At 42.1% G+C, this 18,450-nt stretch overlaps 1 protein-coding gene across 3 annotated transcripts; it reads left to right on the forward strand.

Moving 5' to 3' along the window:
* The first annotated feature begins 1,708 nt into the window (after nucleotides 1–1,708).
* On the forward strand, nucleotides 1,709–18,220 carry zmynd8 (zinc finger, MYND-type containing 8). 3 transcript variants are annotated; one of them, XM_085455934.1, is made up of 21 exons: nucleotides 1,709–1,812; nucleotides 5,860–5,936; nucleotides 6,231–6,382; nucleotides 11,262–11,483; nucleotides 11,673–11,786; nucleotides 12,179–12,244; nucleotides 12,488–12,580; nucleotides 12,675–12,762; nucleotides 13,011–13,066; nucleotides 13,168–13,245; nucleotides 13,357–13,472; nucleotides 13,568–14,067; nucleotides 14,328–14,462; nucleotides 14,620–14,775; nucleotides 14,957–15,490; nucleotides 15,623–16,120; nucleotides 16,329–16,525; nucleotides 16,738–16,818; nucleotides 16,915–16,993; nucleotides 17,097–17,336; nucleotides 17,492–18,220. In XM_085455934.1, the coding sequence occupies exons 1-21, from the start codon at nucleotides 1,799–1,801 to the stop codon at nucleotides 17,668–17,670; spliced, it is 3,675 nt and encodes a 1,224-aa protein (XP_085312060.1). In that variant the 5' UTR covers nucleotides 1,709–1,798; the 3' UTR covers nucleotides 17,671–18,220. The 3 variants fall into 3 exon arrangements, with proteins under 3 accessions (XP_085312060.1, XP_085312061.1, XP_085312062.1); XM_085455935.1 differs by lacking the exon at nucleotides 12,179–12,244; XM_085455936.1 differs by lacking the exon at nucleotides 12,179–12,244 and having other exon boundaries at nucleotides 14,957–15,478.
* Nucleotides 18,221–18,450: the final 230 nt, after the last annotated feature.

The following is an 18,450-nucleotide window of genomic DNA, read 5'->3' on the forward strand; positions in this document are numbered from 1 at the left end:
TAAGAGGATAAGTAGCCGTCACATACTGCTAATCAAATGGACTTGATTAACTGATGAGGTGTGACTACCTCTGTGAAAGCTGTTTTTTTTTTTGCAGTTTGCTGGTCTGGGGCATTCAGGTGTGTGTTAACACAGTGCTAAGGAAGAAAGACATCAGCAGTGATCTTAGAGAAGTAATTGCTGCTCCTCATTTCCATTTCCGAACAACATGAAGTCAGTCATTCTACAGTGAGACAGATTATTCAACAGTGGAAAACATTAAAGACAGCTGCCAATCTTCCCAGCAAGCTCACCCCAAGGTCAGCCTATACAATGCTCAGAGAAACTGCAAAAAAGCCAGGAGCTACAATTTGGACTACAGACATGTAGGGTAGCTTTACAGTTAGCATGTTAAATGTTTATAACGTCAAATTTTCATAACACTACAATTAGAGAAAGAAAATAGAAAACGACAAGTATGGCTTATTTGGAAGAGTTGCCAGGAGAAAACCTCTTCACTCAAAAAGAACATTTACAGGGCCGCTTAGCTTTGCAAAGCAGCATCAGAGTAAATTACAAGACCTCTGGAACAATGTCCTTTGAACAGATGAGATCAAAGTGGAGATGTTTGACCAAAACCAAACACAGGATATCAGCACAAACACCCCCATACCAACTGTCAAGCATGGTCGTGGAGGGGTAATTATTTGAGCTTGCTTTGCCATAGTGAAAGCTTTCATGAAACTGCATCATGCAGCTGAACAATGATCCTAAACACACAAATCCACAACAGAATGCCTGAAAAAGAAAAGAATTGAGGTGTTCTTGTGGTTCAACCAGACATCAGCCTGACTGAAACACTGTGCCAGGGCCTAAGAGAGCTGTGCATAAAGAAATACTCGCAAACCTCAATGAACTTATGCAGGATTATAAAGAAGAGTGGTTCAAAATCGCTCCTCAGTGACAGGAAGGACTGAAAAAAGGTTATACAGAAAATTGGTCAAAATTAGGCAACTTTAAATTTTTGCTTTATAGGTTTCACTTAATGCTAGAAGTGAAAATAAAGCTTAATGTAAAAAAGAAACACGTGTGAACCCTTTACAATGAAATATAAAGTAACATACAGATTCTTATACTCTTATTGAATTATACTGCATGGTTGAAAGTGATAACAGAAACTGAACCACTGCAACCACATTGTTAACAACAAACAACAGCAGTTCAAAGGCCCAGGTATGACTGAAACACATGACTGTAATTTGGTGTTCAGACTGAACCTTTACAGGTCAAACACACAGAGTGCATTTCATGTTGTGTCTGCCTACCCACTGGCTTTTATTTACATAGCAGTTTCTTTATCTTTCCCATGATGTCAGCTTACTTTGAGGGTGGAAACTTGTGAGACAAATTCCTTTCTAACACCACACGGGCCTGTTTATTATGCATGTGACTGCTGACTGCTGTTCGTAGCTGTACTGAAGAGCTCCTTTATAGCACGTTGTCTGCAGGCTTCTTGTTATGTGTGGGTTGTCAGTGGCTGATTATTTTGATCTGGGCCTAGAGATTCCTGCTAGCTCTGAGTACTGCGTTTCAGCTTGCCTGTGCTAAACAAAAGACAAGCAGCCAGGAAATACACCAGCCAATCAGCAGCTGCCTTATATGCTGACAGCACATGGAGCCAGTCCTAGCGTAGCTTTTATCTGAACAGTTGAGTCGGACAGCTTGGAGAGCCGTGGCTGTGCTCTGAGCAGGGTGAGGGCTGACAGGGCTGTCCTCCATGTTTTAATAAGCATTGACATATCACACAGAGTATTTAGCCATGCATCCACAGAGGTAAGCCTTATTTTCATCTTTTTCCACATATACTACTTTGTCTATGAGGCACCAGATCTGTGCCTGAGTAATAATATAGGTTTGTCTGACAGAATGGGGGAGGGGAAGCATATTTGTCACTCACAGCACAGGAGTGGAGCCTGGAAGGAGAGCAATGCATGGTATAGTATAACAGACAGCCTCTGCTAGCTGGTTGGCTCTGTGAATATGCATAGTAGAGGGCCATAGGTCACATCCAAGGTCATTGTATGGTCTGACTAAGAAAACCTGCTTCCTTTTGTAAAGTTCAAAAGAGAAGTGACGTTCTGTGACTGTCCCTGGCCTTTGACAGGCCCAGTGAGAGAAACCAGGCAGGATGGGAGAGCAGTTCAGAGAGGAGATCCCAGAGGAATTAACAGATGGTAAACTGACAGCACAGCAAGTTTAATTTAGACCTCGAACAAGAATGAGAGCAAGGCAGCAGGGTACTCTTGTTAATTGTTTGCCAGACTAACACGGCAGGGAAGAACAGACTGTAAATGATAAAACTGTATTTTCATCCGGAACCCAGTTCACCCCAGAAAGGGGAATGCAACCTCCCCCAAAAAACAAACAAACATGCTGTTAAAAAGCCTGTGAGCTGATCATCATTATTATAAAAATACAAATTATTTATTGAGTAAATATGCTGTAGCTGCTTATTTATCACGAGCTTGGAAAAACTGCCTGAGCTTAATGGTGTGCACTGCCTCCCAGTGTTGTTCTCTGCTGCTGAGTGTCAGCCATTTTAGAGAGCTTCCCCTTTCTGTCCCTCTGCTCCAAGCACACTGAGTATTTGTATGTAAGACAGAAGGAAAGAAGGGAAGGACTTCCTCTCAAAAGGCTCTGCACAGAAACCTCATCTCATCCAGAGAAGCTTTTGCAGCCTTTTTGAAGTCGACCAGGTTAGATTGAATTCTGTTTATGCATAATGGTGTTGGTGTTTTGTGTGCATGGAGAAGATACACATTTTAAATTCAGTCAATGATTGTGTCATTTTTCTGTCGGTTTAGCAACATTATTTATATACCATGTAATATTATTGACAATGATTATAATGGACAGAGCAAGTCAAATGTAACCAGTGGGGTTATGGCCTGGATATAATATGGTGTTTATAAATGTGCTTGACCAGGGTTCAGGAACGATTTGTAAGGACTGAAACAACAAAGTCAACACTCAGTTTGCTGTGAATGGTGTCTGGTAATGTGTTTAATCCCCCCCAATTCCACTACGCTTTTTTTCAGGATTTGTACAGATACACTCACACCTACACATACAGCCTTTTTAGTTTGGTTTGTGCCTTTACAGAGTCCTTCCTCGCATGTTTAAATAGATATAACATGTTTTAAGGTATGGTTTTCCCACAGAAAACTGGTCATTTGCTTAGTAATTCTTAGTGACTTCTGTGCCTCGCTCATCACGCTTTCCTTTTTTACCAGGAGTATCCAAGAACGGTTTCCTAGTGTCAAACGTTTAAGCGTGTATCTGTTTTATCTCGTAGTCTGTATTTATGTTTTATGAGAACTGTGTTTGAATTGTGTATGCTATTTGTATCCATGTCTTTGAGGTACTTGATGTAAGGAAATAAATACATTTGGCTTAAAAAAATGAATACCTCTGCTTTAACGGTCAGCTTACGTCACACTGTGTGCTCAGATTTTCAGGCTGACAGTAGATGGAGGAAGGAGGCTATGCAGTCCATAGTGTGTAAAAGGCCTGTGACATTTTTCAGCCTCATCTTTGTGTCCACCTTTAGGGCCCTTGCTATATATCAGCATGCCGGGGCACATCATAAGCTGCATGTGGTCCTGTGCAGCAGATCTGACTGGTGCCGTGTGTACGTGCTATGTGTGCAGTGTGCACATTGGCCAAAGAGAGAGAGCGTGAGGAAAAAAGAGAGAGAGAGAGAGAGAGTCTTCAAAATGGACGCCATACACATATACTGGCTGAGAGCACAGAGAGAAGGAATCTGATCCCCTCCTTGTCAAGCCCGTAGGGCTGCATCTTACATGTCTGATAAAAGGAACAGAGCCAGAGTATGACTGGATGGAGTTTTAAGGCAGTGAGGGACTTGGTTTTCACGACTGTTTTTGTGACAGCGAGGATCAGTCCTCTCTGCATTGCAGCATTGTGGTTGAGGAGAGCGGGGAGAAGAGAGCCTGTGTGGCACACCGAGCTGAGCACCCAATCAGGCACCTCCGTGTGGTGCTTGAGCCAATCGGCAGCTCGCAGCCGAGGTTAAAGATTGTCAATTGCAGGAGAGAGCAGCAGGGAGAGAAGGCCTTCTGGGAAACCTGGACCCATCTTTTCCCTCATCCCCCAACGTCCTCAATTGATAAAGATAAAGATTAAAGAATAGGCTGAAGAATCTGTATGTGAGTAAGGAAAAAAGGTATGCCGTTCATTTCCTACATTGAGGCATGATTGTTATGGCAGTGGTGGGTGTGGAAGGGGATGTGTCAGAAGGTTACAGGGTTACAATGTGCTGAACTGAACGTGCTGTGGTCTCTGATTTATAAAGGGATTTTGTCAGGATAGACAGCAGTGAGTTCCCTCCTGTCTCTCTTTCCCTTTGTGTGTTGTTGTATTTCCTGGCCTGGACAGGACATGATGGTGCAGGGGTAAACTGTCTAAGGCTGTCCAGAAAGGCTGGATGAGGAGGCCAGTAAAGCAGTTTCACTGCACTCTTATTTTTGTCTGTAGATGTGCTGTATTTCTGGATGTCATTTCATCTTACTGTAGGGATTGAGGAGGTTGAAGGGTGTGGGGGTTGGGGAACAAGATAATCGAAATGGAAGCAGTATTCTAGCTGGATGAAAACAATACATTTAAAAGGTGTTTTTGTGAAGTGTAAGGGAAATAAATATGGAAAAAACCTGGTTCATCTGAGCACAGAGGCCACTGCATCTGCTGTGGCGTCAGAGAAAACCGTAATAACAAAAGAAACGACAACAGAGCACCTGTAAACCAAGGTGACTCAGATGAGAAAAAACCTGTTGGTTTGAGAGCACATTTTGGATTGCATTTGAATGTTCTTTTTCTCCAACAGAACTGTGGATGTGATTGTGCTTTCCACTATGATGCGCTGGCTGGTATTGGCTCGATTAATGAATATGACTTTTTGTTTAGACTATTTACATGCTGTTAACTTGTTGGATGTCAGAAAACGCAGACATTTCTTTCCTGTGTTTTCATATTTACTATTTATTAGGTCAGTAGAGAAAAGTGTCTAATACTAATAAATGGAGAATGGCAGCACACATTGTACTCATGTTGTCTCAGTATTGGTTAATTTTAACTTTCCTTGAGATCAAGATGTGGCCTTTGTTCTGAGCTGCTGGTATATTGGTTTGCTCTCTCATTTTGAGTCTTCTAGCTGCAAAACATTCACATAAATTGTTAGGACTATTACCAGTGGAGCATTTGTTTTCAGGTTTTGTAGTGTTGTGCTGTTGAAGTTTTGCTTACTCTGTCTTTTAAAGTCAATCTCACCTTTTTTACCTTTGAAAATCAAAGGAATTATTTCTTGACATGACATAGACTTACTGCTGGATATCATTCACATCAAGTCTTTGAAACCTGCAATACTTTAGCTCAGCTCCTTTCTTGAAATACTGAGACACTTCTTCTCGCCTATGTGACCCAACTCTCACCAGAAACCTGTTGTCATTTTTTCTCTAAAAGAACTTTTCTTCACATGATAGGAGGTGATCCAGAAAGTTATAGAATAAGGTTAAGAAAACCTGACCACTTGCATACCTACTAATGAACCTCACAACTGGAAGTCATTAATAAGAGAGGTTATTTTGTATTCAGCAGTGAGCTTTATTAATTCTGGTCCTTTTTCTTACGTGCAATTTGGTTCAATCGTAATTACACTAAGAAAGTAACGTTCCTCATACACCATGCGGTGTCTTTTCCCCTTTTCCGAAACATTTAGAAAAATAACAATATGACACATTTTCAGCTGACTGTTACATTTGACTGCACTACACATTTGAATACCTGTGGCAATGTTATTTTCAGTTTGGAAGAAGAAGAAGAGGGAAAAACAGAAGAACAGGCTGTAACAGAAGAAATGGAGATCTCAACACGGTCCAAAGGTAAAAATAAAGTATGCAAGGTATTCAGATGGTAAGGCTCTCTTTCTCCACCTGCAGCGTTTCTAAACTTTTTATGTGTAAAGTGATTTTGGTTTGGTTTATTACTATGAATTAGACGAGCTAACTCACAGTTCACCTGTGGCAACCCCTTGCAAGTAAGATTACATCTGAAAGAAGCTATTTTAGTGGCGCCACTCAGTTGTGTGAGTTCAAGAAAAGATGGTTGTCATTTCTGATACTTTTTCCTGCTTTTAGAATCAATATGTCTGTTTGATCTCTGATTATTGTCTGCAGTTTCAGAGGCTGGTTCAACAGAAAGGGTGGCACCAAAAAGAAAGATGCCCAGTCCTTCTCAGTCATCCAACGGTCACTCCTCTGCTGAGACCTCACCGTGCCCAGTGAAAAAGAAGAAGAAACCAGGTGCTGTTAGCAGCAGCAAAGACCAGGTACCAGTCAGTTCACAGCTGAGGATTTTTTTTTTTTTATAAATAAACTACATTTATAATAATAACACAGCAACAACTAGTTGATCATATTTTATGGCTGCACGATTTTGCATAAAATGAGAATCACGATTTTTTGGCTTAGAATTGAGATCACGATTCTCTCACGATTTTCTTTTCCAGTATAAATATTTATTGCACTTATTAACTGCACATCAACTTCGTAACAGTTGAGACTGAACATAAAAACAATAAATAAACATAAAAACAACAAATGTCTCATGTTTTGTTGTTGCCGCAAAATGTTGTACTGCTTGAAATTCCGTCTCCACCGTTGCTCGACACTGCGTGCATAGAGCAGGTAGTGCAACAATAGAAAAATAGTTGCGGGACGGCACTGTGTAGCGTTTGTCTAGGGTGTTGATCATTTTCCTAAATCCCTCGTTTTGCACAGTGTTGATGGGAGCCATATCTTTGGTCAGGTGATAAGTGATAGCCTCCGTAATTTCTTTGTGCCTGCGAGAGTTCGACGGGTCTAGGGAAGCGCTGTATAAGGTTCCCGTTATTGATGTTTGGGTGGTTGACCGGAACGGATTTTCTCCTGTCACTTTCTCGTCATCCCTGTCGTGCTCTCCCTTGTTTTTTTCCCTGCCAATTTTAGCTTCACACGGCACAGCTTCTGTATCACGTGGTATAAGGCTCCGCCCTTGTCATATGTTGAGCAGGAAAAGTGAGCGCTTGTTTTTATGCAGAGTACGTCCCGGATCAAAATGCGGTACAATCGTCGTCTTTTTTTTTTTTTTTTTAAATCGTTGTCATTTGGAAATTAGATCGCACATAAGTATGAATCGAGATCGCGATTTTCTAACGATTAATCGTGCAGCCCTAAGTAAAATTGATAAAAAATATCAACAGTCCAAACTTTTTAAAGATACATTTATATAGTTAAAAGAAAATATATTTTGCTCTTATGTATTATCTTAATTAAAGGCTCATTTTTCACAGATAATTACAAAAATATTTTGTTTCTTATCTAGTGGCACTGATAATGTAAAAGGGTTTTAGGGGGTTTTGTTCAAATTTGTAATAATAGATGATCCAAAATATTTAGGAGAGAATCACATGTTACTAGAAAATATCAGCACTTCACTCTTTTGAATTTTTGCTTTTCAATATATGGGATTAAATATCCTGCACTAGCCTATATAGATATTGTATCATTACCAATCACTGGTGATTTTGCCAAAAGGTGTATTCAAGATGCCAGATTTATTTACTGCAAAGAGCAGTGGATATTGTCCCTTCTGAATGTGAAAGGCATGGACAAATCAGGCTACAGTATTCATGAAGTTTAAGTCAACTCAGACTTCAATAAGTTACACAATTTTAATAGCACAAGATAATTCTTTTGTGATGTATTGTATCGTTGGGAAGTTTCTGATAGGGCTTATATAAGATTTAGAGGCCATGTCCAATATTTTTTATGTTTGTCTGTTAGTTTTGACCTGATTAATACTGTTAATGCCTGAGTATTATGTGAAAATGAAGTCTGTGCAGCTGTAATTTTAACAAATGCTTTTATAGTTGCCAGTATTTCAGTAAAATTCCCTACAATCTGTACTATAATAATTACATGATTACTTGTGGCTTATGATTTAGCTTGCATTGCCATGTGAACGCTTTGCTTGCTTTCTGCTCAAAGCAAATCACAAATTTACATTAAGATAAGATAAGATAAGATAAGATAAGACTTTATTGATCCCACAACGGGGAAGTTTTTGTGTCACCTCAGCTCAGGTACAGATATGGTAAATGGTAAATGGCCTGTATTTGTATAGCGCTTTTCTAGTCCCTAAGGACCCCAAAGCGCTTTACACAACCTGTCATCCACCCATTCACACACACATTCACACACTGATATCAGATATCAGAAGGAAATACAAAAATACAAATAAGTACAATCAGTGAAAAAAAGTAAGATAATACACTATATACAATGGCAGCATACACAGTATGTGATTATGGATATGGTTGGAAATATGGAAGACATAAACTATATAGCTTGACATAACTATTGTACCACTACTATTCCTATTTATAGACATGTACACACACACATGTACACACTAAATATACATATGTATACATATATACCTGCACATGTCCATACACATGGAAGGTCCATTATGCATGAAGTGGTGACCGTGGATGTTCACAGTGTCCAGTGACTTATGACATCGTGATTGAGGAGTTATAGAGTCTAACTGCTGTTGGGATGAATGATCTGCGAAAGCGCTCCTTCCTGCAGTGAGGGTGTTTCAATCTCTGACTAAAGGAGCTGCTCAACCCACTCACATACTCATGCAGTGGGTGATGTGGGTTGTTCATGATGGATGTCAGCTTTACTAACATCCTCCTCTTGCCAACCACCTCTACAGACTCCAGGGGACATCCCAGCACGGAGCTAGACCTCCGCACCAGTTTGTCAATCCTGTTCCTGTCCCTGTCCGTGCATCCACTCCCCCAGCAGGCCACTGCATAGGAAAGGGCAGATGCTACCACAGTGTCATAGAATGTCCTTAACAGAGTCCTGCAGACTCCGAAGGACCTCAGTCTCCTCAGCAGGTGGAGTCGACTCTGACCCTTCTTATACAGGACGTCTGTATTTGTAGTCCAGTCCAGTTTATTGTTGAGGTGAACACCCAGGTACTTATAAGAGTCCACTATCTCAATGTCTTTCCCTTGGATGTTCACCGGTGTTGTAGGGGGTGACTTCCTCCTGAAGTCTATGATCATCTCCTTTGTCTTGCCGGTGTTGATTTGGAGTACATTGGTCTCAGACCAGCCAACAAAGTCACTGACGACCCCCCTGTATTCCTGATCATTCCCGTCTGATACGCATCCAATGATGGCTGTATCATCTGAGAACTTCTGTATATGGCAATCGTCCGAATTATAACAGAAGTCTGAAGTGTAAAGGCTGAACAGGAAAGGTGAGAGAACCGTGCCCTGTGGTGCCCCCGTGCTGCCGATTACCACCTCGGACACACAGTCATGGAGCCTCACATACTGTTGTCTGTTGGTAAGGTAGTCGATGGTCCATGTAGTCAGCTGTTTGCCTACTCCGGCTCCCTCCAGCTTTCCTCTCAGTAGTGCAGGTTGGATGGTGTTGAAAGCACTGGAGAAGTCAAAAAACATGATCCTCACAGTGCTCCCCGCCTGCTCTAGGTGAGAGAGGGATCGGTGTAACAGGTAGATGACAGCGTTATCCACCCCAATTCCAGAACGGTAGGCGAACATCACTGAGCCCACCAGTGGCCGAAGGTGGTGCAGGATGAGCCTTTCCATGGTCTTCATCAGATGAGAAGTCAAGGCAACAGGCCTGAAGTGGTTGGGCTCCCTGGGTTGTGCGATTTTTGGCACAGGAACCACACAGGAAGTCTTTCACAGTTCAGGAACCCTCTCCAAGCTCATGCTCAGGTTGAAGATGTACAGGGCCACCTGACAGAGCTGGTCTGCACAGTCCCTGAGCAGTCTGGAGCAGATTCCATCCGGACCTGCTGCCTTCCTTGCCTTCGTCCTCTTGAGCTGATTTCTCAGCTGTGAAGTAGATGTGAGGCTGGGCTGGAATGGAGGGTGGGGCTGGCTCTGTTGTGGGTAGATGTGTGGATAGGGTTGAAGCAGGGTTGTGGTGAGAGGAGAGCTCAGGTGACAATGGCATTGCACCCGGGGGGCGGCAACTGGACGAGGGTTAATGGAACCTGGGGGGTGGGAGAGGTGATAAGTGGGCCATTGTCAAATCTGTTAAAAACAGATTCAAGTTGTTAGCCCACCCCCGGCCAGCAGACACTGTGGCTCCTCCATTGTCCTGGAAGTGGCCAGAGATTTGTTTCATGTTCCTCCAGACTTCTCTGATGTTTTTCTGTTGGAGTTGGTTTTCCGTCTTCCTCCTGAAGCACTCCTTGCCTTCTCGGATCTTGTATTTAAGATCCTTTTGGACTTTCTTAAGTCCCTCCTTGTCTCCCGACCAGAAAGCCCTCTTCTTCTTGTTCAGCAGGTCCTTCAGTTGTGGGGAGACCCACGGTTTATTGTTTGAGAAACACTGTATTTTCTTGGTAAGGCACAGTGTTCTCAACACAGAAATTAAAGTAGTCCGTGATGCAGTGGGTGAGGGCGTCGATGTCCTCACCGTGAGGCTTGCAGAGTTCCTGCCAGTCTGTGCATTCAAAACAGTCTCTTAGGGCCTCAGTGCGTTCCTCAGACCACACCCTTATCACTTTCTTCGTGGGGGAGTTCCTCTTCACCATAGGAGTGTAAGTGGGGTGGAGAAGGACCAGGTTGTGGTCTGAGTGGCCAAGCAGGATGAGGGGTGATGCACTGTTAGCCTGCTTTGTGTTGGCAAACAATAGATCCAGGGTTTTGCTGTCCCTTGTATGGCAGTCAACATACTGGGAGAAGTTAGGGAGAGTGACAGATAGTGAGGCATGATTGAAGTCCCCAGAGTGCCCAGAGATAATATGATTGCATTAGATAAATGATTGGTGGTAAATCACATTGCCCATTATGTTGTCCTTTGTAAATAATTAGTTATCCCCTCAACCTTGATTCCCATCAAGATTGTCCACACTGTTTTCCCCTTTTATGTTATAAAACACAGACTGAAATCACGGAATGAAGCTACATTACCTAGAATAACTGGACTTGTAATTCTTTTATGGTAGATTCATAAAACAGCAGTCAGTGTGTAAGAGAGTCAGTCTGTGTTTTGGATGGTAACTTCTGTGTGCTTTTTGTCAATGCTTTGCATGTCTGCTTGGCTTCTCTAATCTCTGGCCTGATTTTGATCTCCCCCAACTTTGTGTTTCTTTTGCCTGCATTCCAGTCAGAACTAAGACATGGTCCCTTTTACTATGTGAAGCAGCCAGCACTCACCACAGACCCTGTTGATGTTGTACCGCAGGACGGCAGGAATGACTTCTACTGCTGGTTGTGCCACCGCGAGGGCCAGGTGCTCTGCTGTGAGCTCTGCCCCAGGGTGTACCACGCCAAGTGTCTCAAACTACCAGCCGAGCCCGAGGGCGACTGGTTCTGTCCGGAGTGTGAGGTACTCACTCAGGAATGTGAAAAATATATTAGTGTTGTAAAGCGTAGGTTAATCCTGTACTTATATTGGCTTAATAAAATAAGACCAACCAGTAAGTATGGATTGTAGATGACAAAGATAGGTTGTCAGGCTTTCGTATGCTCAGTGCAGATATAACAAAAGTGTTTGTTTTCTCCTGGTGTCTTTTAGAAAATAACAGTTGCCGAGTGTATAGAGACTCAAAGCAAAGCCATGATGATGCTTACTATAGATCAGCTGTCTTACCTGCTAAAGTTTGCCCTGCAGAAGATGAAACAACCAGGTGTAAGTATTCTGTTACCCCTGTGTTTCCAGAAATTCGTGCTGCTAAAAAGTTTGAAGGCACAAATTTCTTTTTCATGTGTATGTTCACATGCAGTATATCACTGGGATTTTGGCATCTCCTCTTTGCTGACCAGTGGTGATTTTTAGACACCTTTTGCAGCCAAACGATAACTGTACTACCATCTGTCATATCAGATAATCTGCACATCCTGAGGTGCAACCTCCTCACAAACAGTCCAGCATGGTATAATATTGATTTGCATGTGCTAATAATTTCTAATAACACAACTAACAATCATTTGATAATGATGGGCCTGACATGGCTGGAAACCATGAAAGTAAATATCCTAGCTGGTGGTGAGGATACAGCTGCCCCTCTCACTCTCTTTCAGGATCATCCCCGCTTGTCATCTCGCTCCCCCCATGCAGCTTCCACGCAGAGAAAGACTTATAATTGGGTAATCAATTACACCACTAACAAGACCCCGTCATGATTTCTTCCTCCACTAGTATTCCTCCTTCTGTTTGAAGCGGCTTTTAGAACTTTTAGTAGTAGCATGGTGGTAGCATGTTGGTTTGTGGCAGAGGGGACAGGTGTTGAAAAATAAGATTTAGGTTAAGGTGTAATAAATATTGAAAAAAAGCTAAGGTTTAGTTGAGTTTATTTAGCTTCACTCTCTTCTCTGTTTACATAATCCTAGACTGAACCATTCCAGAAACCCGTGTCTCTTGAACAGCATCCTGATTATGCAGAGTATATATTTCATCCTATGGATCTCTGCACACTTGAGAAGGTAATACGTTGAGCAGTCGCGACGATTGGATAGTGTAAATGTGGAAAAGTTGAATCATTTGACATTTGAACATCATTTCTTTTTGTCACCACAGAATGTCAAAAAGAAAATGTATGGCTGCACAGAGGCCTTTTTGGCGGATGCAAAATGGATCTTGCACAATTGTATTATATACAACGGAGGTATGCTCCTCGATGTGTGAGCTGTATTACACTTATCTACAGTTATGGTATAATGAGTATAGTAATGCACACGATGCATGACTGTGTTAATAGCAGATAATTACACTTTCCTCAGATTAGCTGATATTAATGTGTTATTAGAGTGCATTTCCAGATGAGGACAATTAACAGTAATTCTGTCTTATATAAAATAACCGTATAACTAAAAGATTTAAAAGTTTTTACCTAATTGCATGTCCTTATTTCAGGCAACCACAAACTTACAACTACAGCTAAGGTGATAGTAAAAATCTGTGAACATGAGGTAAATATTACTTTACTTTTCATTATGGGTAACACTATGACATCTGAAACTTAATTTAGCCATCTTTAAATGCACATTTATTTGTTTCATTTTGTTTTCAGATGAATGAGATTGAAGTTTGCCCTGAGTGTTATTTATCTGCGTGCCAAAAGAGAGACAACTGGTTCTGTGAGCCTTGTGTAAGCTGAGTTACCTGAAGTTTCTGCTGATCATGCTATCAGAACCTTCTCAAATGTACAAATCTTTAGAGTACAACTCTGTAGTTCCAGTGTTTTACTGTATGTCTGCAGAGTAACCCGCACCCTCTAGTGTGGGCCAAACTGAAAGGGTTTCCATTCTGGCCTGCTAAAGCTCTGCGGGACAAAGATGGGCAGGTGGATGCTCGCTTCTTTGGGCAGCACGACAGGTATCAGTGCTTTGCTCTTCAGTTTCTTGGGCTTGGTGGCATATTACAGTCTTTGTGTTAAAACGAGAGACATATTATTGATCTTCTTCTTTCAGGGCCTGGGTTCCTTTAAACAATTGTTACCTCATGTCCAAGGAAATTCCTTTTTCTGTAAAGAAGACCAAAAGCATTTTCAACAGTGCCATGCAAGAGATGGAGGTCTATGTGGAGAATATGAGAAAGAAGTTTGGAGTGTTTAATTACGCCCCCTTCAGGACGCCGTACACGCCGGACAATAATTTTCAGATGCTCCTGGATCCTTCTAACCCCTCGTCAGGTCCCATCAAACCTGAGAAGCAAGAAAAGATCAAGCTGAGTTTTGATATGACCGCATCGCCTAAAATTGCATTGACCAGGACCTTGTTACCTGGGGCTGGGGTGGGAGGAAGCGCAGCAGGACGCCGGCTCCCTCTCACTGACATGCCTCGCTCACCCATGAGCACCAACTCCTCTGCTCATACAGGTTCAGATGGGGAACAAGAAACAACCGACAAGTCCCAGACAAAAGCATCAAACAGCCAGTTCAGTACAGGAGAGGAGTCCATGGACTGCACAGGTGTGTGAGTGCCACTCCAAGTCCTCCCCTGTATCAACTATGAGCAGTATGTTGCTAGCAGATGTGGTTATTCATATATTTATCAACTACTAAACCTGTAGTCACCTTTAAAATGAAATCAGTATATCTGCTGATATAAAGCAACTGTGATAACATCATTTAAAAACATATATATGTAACAAGCATTGCATATATCTGTCTGCTTATATCTGCATTGTGTAGACAGTAGACCTTGTTTCAAAACAAATATCTATCGACAGTCTCACCAGCTCATCCTCGACCTGGTGGTGCAGGTGGTTCCTTGGACAGCCCCAAATCATTACCCTCTCAAGCTCCTGGCATCCCCAAGCAGGAGAAGACACCACAGACAGGAAGTATTCTGAACCTTAATCTAGGTGAATCCTTTATGTCTTTGTAACAAAAACTACAACACACAATAATGTGTTTAAAAATGTCTCCCTCTATTTTAAAAGCCACTTCTACTGCACACACTATGACTGTCAAATCATAAAACCTTTCCTTATTGCTCATGTACATATGCACATTCTCTAGATCGAAGTAAAGCAGATATGGACCTAAAGGAGCTGAGTGAAACAGTTCAGCAGAAACAAGGAGCCACACCTGTCCTCACATCTCCAAAAAGACAAATCAAGAGCCGTTTCCAGCTGAACTTAGACAAAACCATTGAGAGTTGCAAGGCTCAGTTGGGTTAGTAGAGATACTACTGAGGCCAGTTTTGTAATTCCTTTGTGTTGATAATTTGTTACCAGTGCCATAATTGAAATATTAATTGGGTTTTGTTTGTTTTTGTCATTTTGGGACCTTCTTCATAGATATGTCCCAGGACACAGTTTATTGTGATGTGACAGCCTCTTTCATTGCTTTGTAGGTATTGGTGAGATCTCTGTGGATGTGTACAAAGGTGTTGAACACAGTGACTCAGAAGAGACTGATAAATCTGACTCCAGTGACAGTGAGTATGGCAGCGATGAGGAGCAGAAGACCAAGAATGAACAAGACACAGCACCCAGTGAGGAGCCCCAGAAGGAACCCACCAAAACTAATGTCAAAGACCAACCTTCCCCCAGCAATGAAGAGGAGGGTAGAGCTGATTTACTTGTAGCAACTGAATCAGCAGCTGGCGAAGCCAGTGTGACGGTGTCTGACGCTCAAACTAAAGAGAAAACGAGCAGTGAAGTAGAAAAAGAGAGCCCAGAGAAAAGCAAAGCACCTCAAGAATCACCTGTTCCCAGAGAAAAGTCTCAGGTGAAACAAGAGACAAAGCAGACTGTGCCAGTGGAGGACTCTGACTCAGAGAGGGAACTGGTTATTGATCTTGGAGAGGAGCAAGGTGGCAAGGAAAGGAAAAGGAGAAGAAAAGACAGCGCTACTGTTAAAGATTCAACTACTGGTAAAGTTGAAGGTGACAGTTATACTTTCTCTGTGTGTCTGACTAGAAATCGTCTAACACTTCATGTTATAGTCCTTATTTTGTTTAAACCTTATCAACTTTGTATGGGCAAAATTGGCAAATAAGATATGATTTTTCCTGTAGGTAAAGCTTCTATAACGTCAACGCCCCCATCTCAAAACAGCACGGCACCTTCCACACCCTCTAGTGTTTCCATGCAGTCCCCTGTGGCCATTCCTGTCACTGTGGTCTCCTTCACTGCTCCTTCTCCTGCAACCATCAGCCTCGCGTCTGCATCCAGTGCCACTGCAACACCCCCCCCTTCCACTTCCACCTCGACCACACCGGCTTTGAAGAAACAGCGCCCTCTGCTGCCTAGAGAGACAGTGCCAGTGGTACAGAGGGCTGTAGTGTGGAATCCCACAGCTAAATTTCAGACCTCCTCTCAGAAATGGCACATGCAGAAGGTGCAACGTCAGCAGCAAAACCAGCAACCTGTGGCAACCACACAAATGCAGGCGTCATCTCCCAGGCAAGGCCAGACGCAAGTGCTAACCCAGACCCAGGCAGCTGCAAACGGCTCTACAGCAGTCTCCTCCTCTTCACAAAGCACACGCTATCAGACCAGACAGGCGGTGAAAGGTAAAAAACAAGCTTCACGGTATGCTAAACTAAGTATGACCTAAAACTGTGTGACTCAATACAAGTCAAGATTCCTTCATGTAAGAGTGGTTAGACAACGTACAGACCTAAAGAGCAAAATGAATTAGAATATTACAATTTCATGGCTACAGTGAAAATGTTCTACTTGCATGTTTCACCATGTGAATAATAGTGTTTCTTATTCCAGCTGTTCAACAAAAAGACACCCTACTCAGCACGTCCACTTCAGCTGTCACGCTGGTTTCCAGTAGCCCAGCTTCCGTTGCCATGATGGCAGCGTCGAGTTTAGGCACGGCTGCTGCACCTTCACCAGTGGCAACAGACCTGTATATCCCAACTGCCTCGGCAGATGTGGCGGCAGACATTGCCAAGTACACAAATAAAGTTAGTGCATATTTTCTTAGACAAGCAATTTGTTTTATGTTTTCACTGGAAACACTGCTGGTGTAGTAAAAATACACAAGATACATTAGCACTGGGTAACTTTAAAACTACATATTAGTGACAGAACAACCTTTGTGTTATTAGTCTGGGTGAGAGGCAAAGTATATCATTTTTAATGACACATCCTCATAAAATTGTCTTCTTTCTTTCAGATAATGGATGCAATTAAAGGTACAATGAGTGAAATCTACAACGACCTTTCAAAAAATCCTTCAGGGAATACAGTAGCAGAGGTAGGTGGTTGCTCTCGGTTGCATATAGACTGAAAACGATTCAGCTCATTTCCTTATCCTCATATGCCTTTATCTTTTTCTTTTTTTTTTTTACAGATAAGAAGACTGAGGATTGAAATAGAGAAATTACAGTGGTTGCATCAGCAAGAGTTGTCCGAAATGAAGCACAATCTTGGTGTGAACTTTATCAGTCAACGTAACCGTGCAGTCTTTTTTTCCCCTCACACTGTACAATTAGTTCTACCCGTGTTTGGTCACGCTTGTGTTCTTCAATGTAGAGCTTACGATGGCAGAGATGCGGCAAAGTCTGGAGCAGGAGAGGGAGAGGTTGGTGAGCGAGGTGAAGAAACAGATGGAGCTGGAGAAGCAGCAGGCAGTGGATGAGACAAAGAAGAAACAGTGGTGTGCTAACTGCAGGAAAGAGGCAATCTTCTACTGCTGCTGGAATACCAGCTACTGTGATTACCCCTGTCAGCAAGCCCACTGGCCAGAACACATGAAGTCTTGCACTCAGTCAGGTAACAGCGCATGTCGTCACTAACATGCTGAGGATCATATTGACAAAAACAAAGACTGTATTTTCTTATGCTCTCCATTTGCATGCCTGTATAACCACCATTCATTTCTTACGGTAGTTGTAATTAGTTTGGGCTGTTTTTTGTTTTATTTGTAGCCACGGCTCCACAGCAGGAACCTGAGGCCGAGCCTACAGCAGACCTCCCAAATAAAGGTTTAGGGCAGACTAGCGGTGGCCCAAACCCTCTCAGAGACACACCAGCCTCTGCGTCATCCTCGGACAAAGACTGTGACATGGAAAAGAGCACTGACAGTGTTGCCGTCACTTTGTCATAACCACGCTTACCATACTTGAAAATGTAAATGTAAATTTTTTTCCTCCCACTACAATAATATGTCCATGTAATTCTGTTCAACAGCCTTTTCCAAATTGAAAGTGAAAAAAAAATCAATTTATTTTTTATTTATATTATTTGTTTGCCTTTCGGGCGTCACATGGTTCCCCCACTGCAGAGTGGTGTAAAACACGACTGGCAGCAGAGTGCGGCAGTTTAAAAAATAGCTTACAGTGTATGTTCTTGCACTCTCTTGCTGGTCTTTATAGGCAGCTGCCAGTATAAAGAGCTTAAGAGCATGCTTGAGTGTCATAAAACATATCAGTGGTATATTGGACAACAGTTAAACCATTTATGACTACAGAAATGTAACCCGTGTTAATGAACCACCTCAGTTGTAGATTAGAGGACTGCTGACAGAAGTGTCTGTAAATGACTTATTTTGTATTTTGTGTTAATTTATTTGTTATTCTATTGTTGTCTGTTGTATACTGCAAAGAAAGTAACAAATACACATTTTAAACAAGCTGTTTTATATGATTACAAAAACAGTCTTACATTTGATCTTTTAGTTGTCTCTAAAGTTGAGGGGAACCTTAGGGTTTGGTTGAATGTAAATGTTATAAGACTGTACTAACAATGAAACAGCTGCGGCACATTTTAAGATTTGAACATTTCCATAATCTGCATCAAATGCCCCCAAGTAGACGTTTATGGGCCTATCAAAAACAGATTTTTGAGAGGTCGGAATTGTACATTTCTGTGTAAATTGTGACAAAAA

The sequence above is a fragment of the Copadichromis virginalis genome, linkage group LG5 (genome assembly GCF_057382275.1).
Source record: "Copadichromis virginalis isolate Kocher_CV1m ecotype Utaka linkage group LG5, C_Virginalis_male_GT1.1, whole genome shotgun sequence".
Classification (NCBI taxonomy): domain Eukaryota; kingdom Metazoa; phylum Chordata; class Actinopteri; order Cichliformes; family Cichlidae; genus Copadichromis; species Copadichromis virginalis.

Bases quoted from the DNA above. Each gene is read 5' to 3' on its own strand.
- zmynd8 (XM_085455934.1), top strand. The intron at 12,245-12,487 runs GTAATCAATTAC...ACATAATCCTAG, and splicing joins AGAGAAAGACTTATAATTGG to ACTGAACCATTCCAGAAACC. The intron at 13,473-13,567 runs GTATCAGTGCTT...TTCTTCTTTCAG, and splicing joins TTCTTTGGGCAGCACGACAG to GGCCTGGGTTCCTTTAAACA.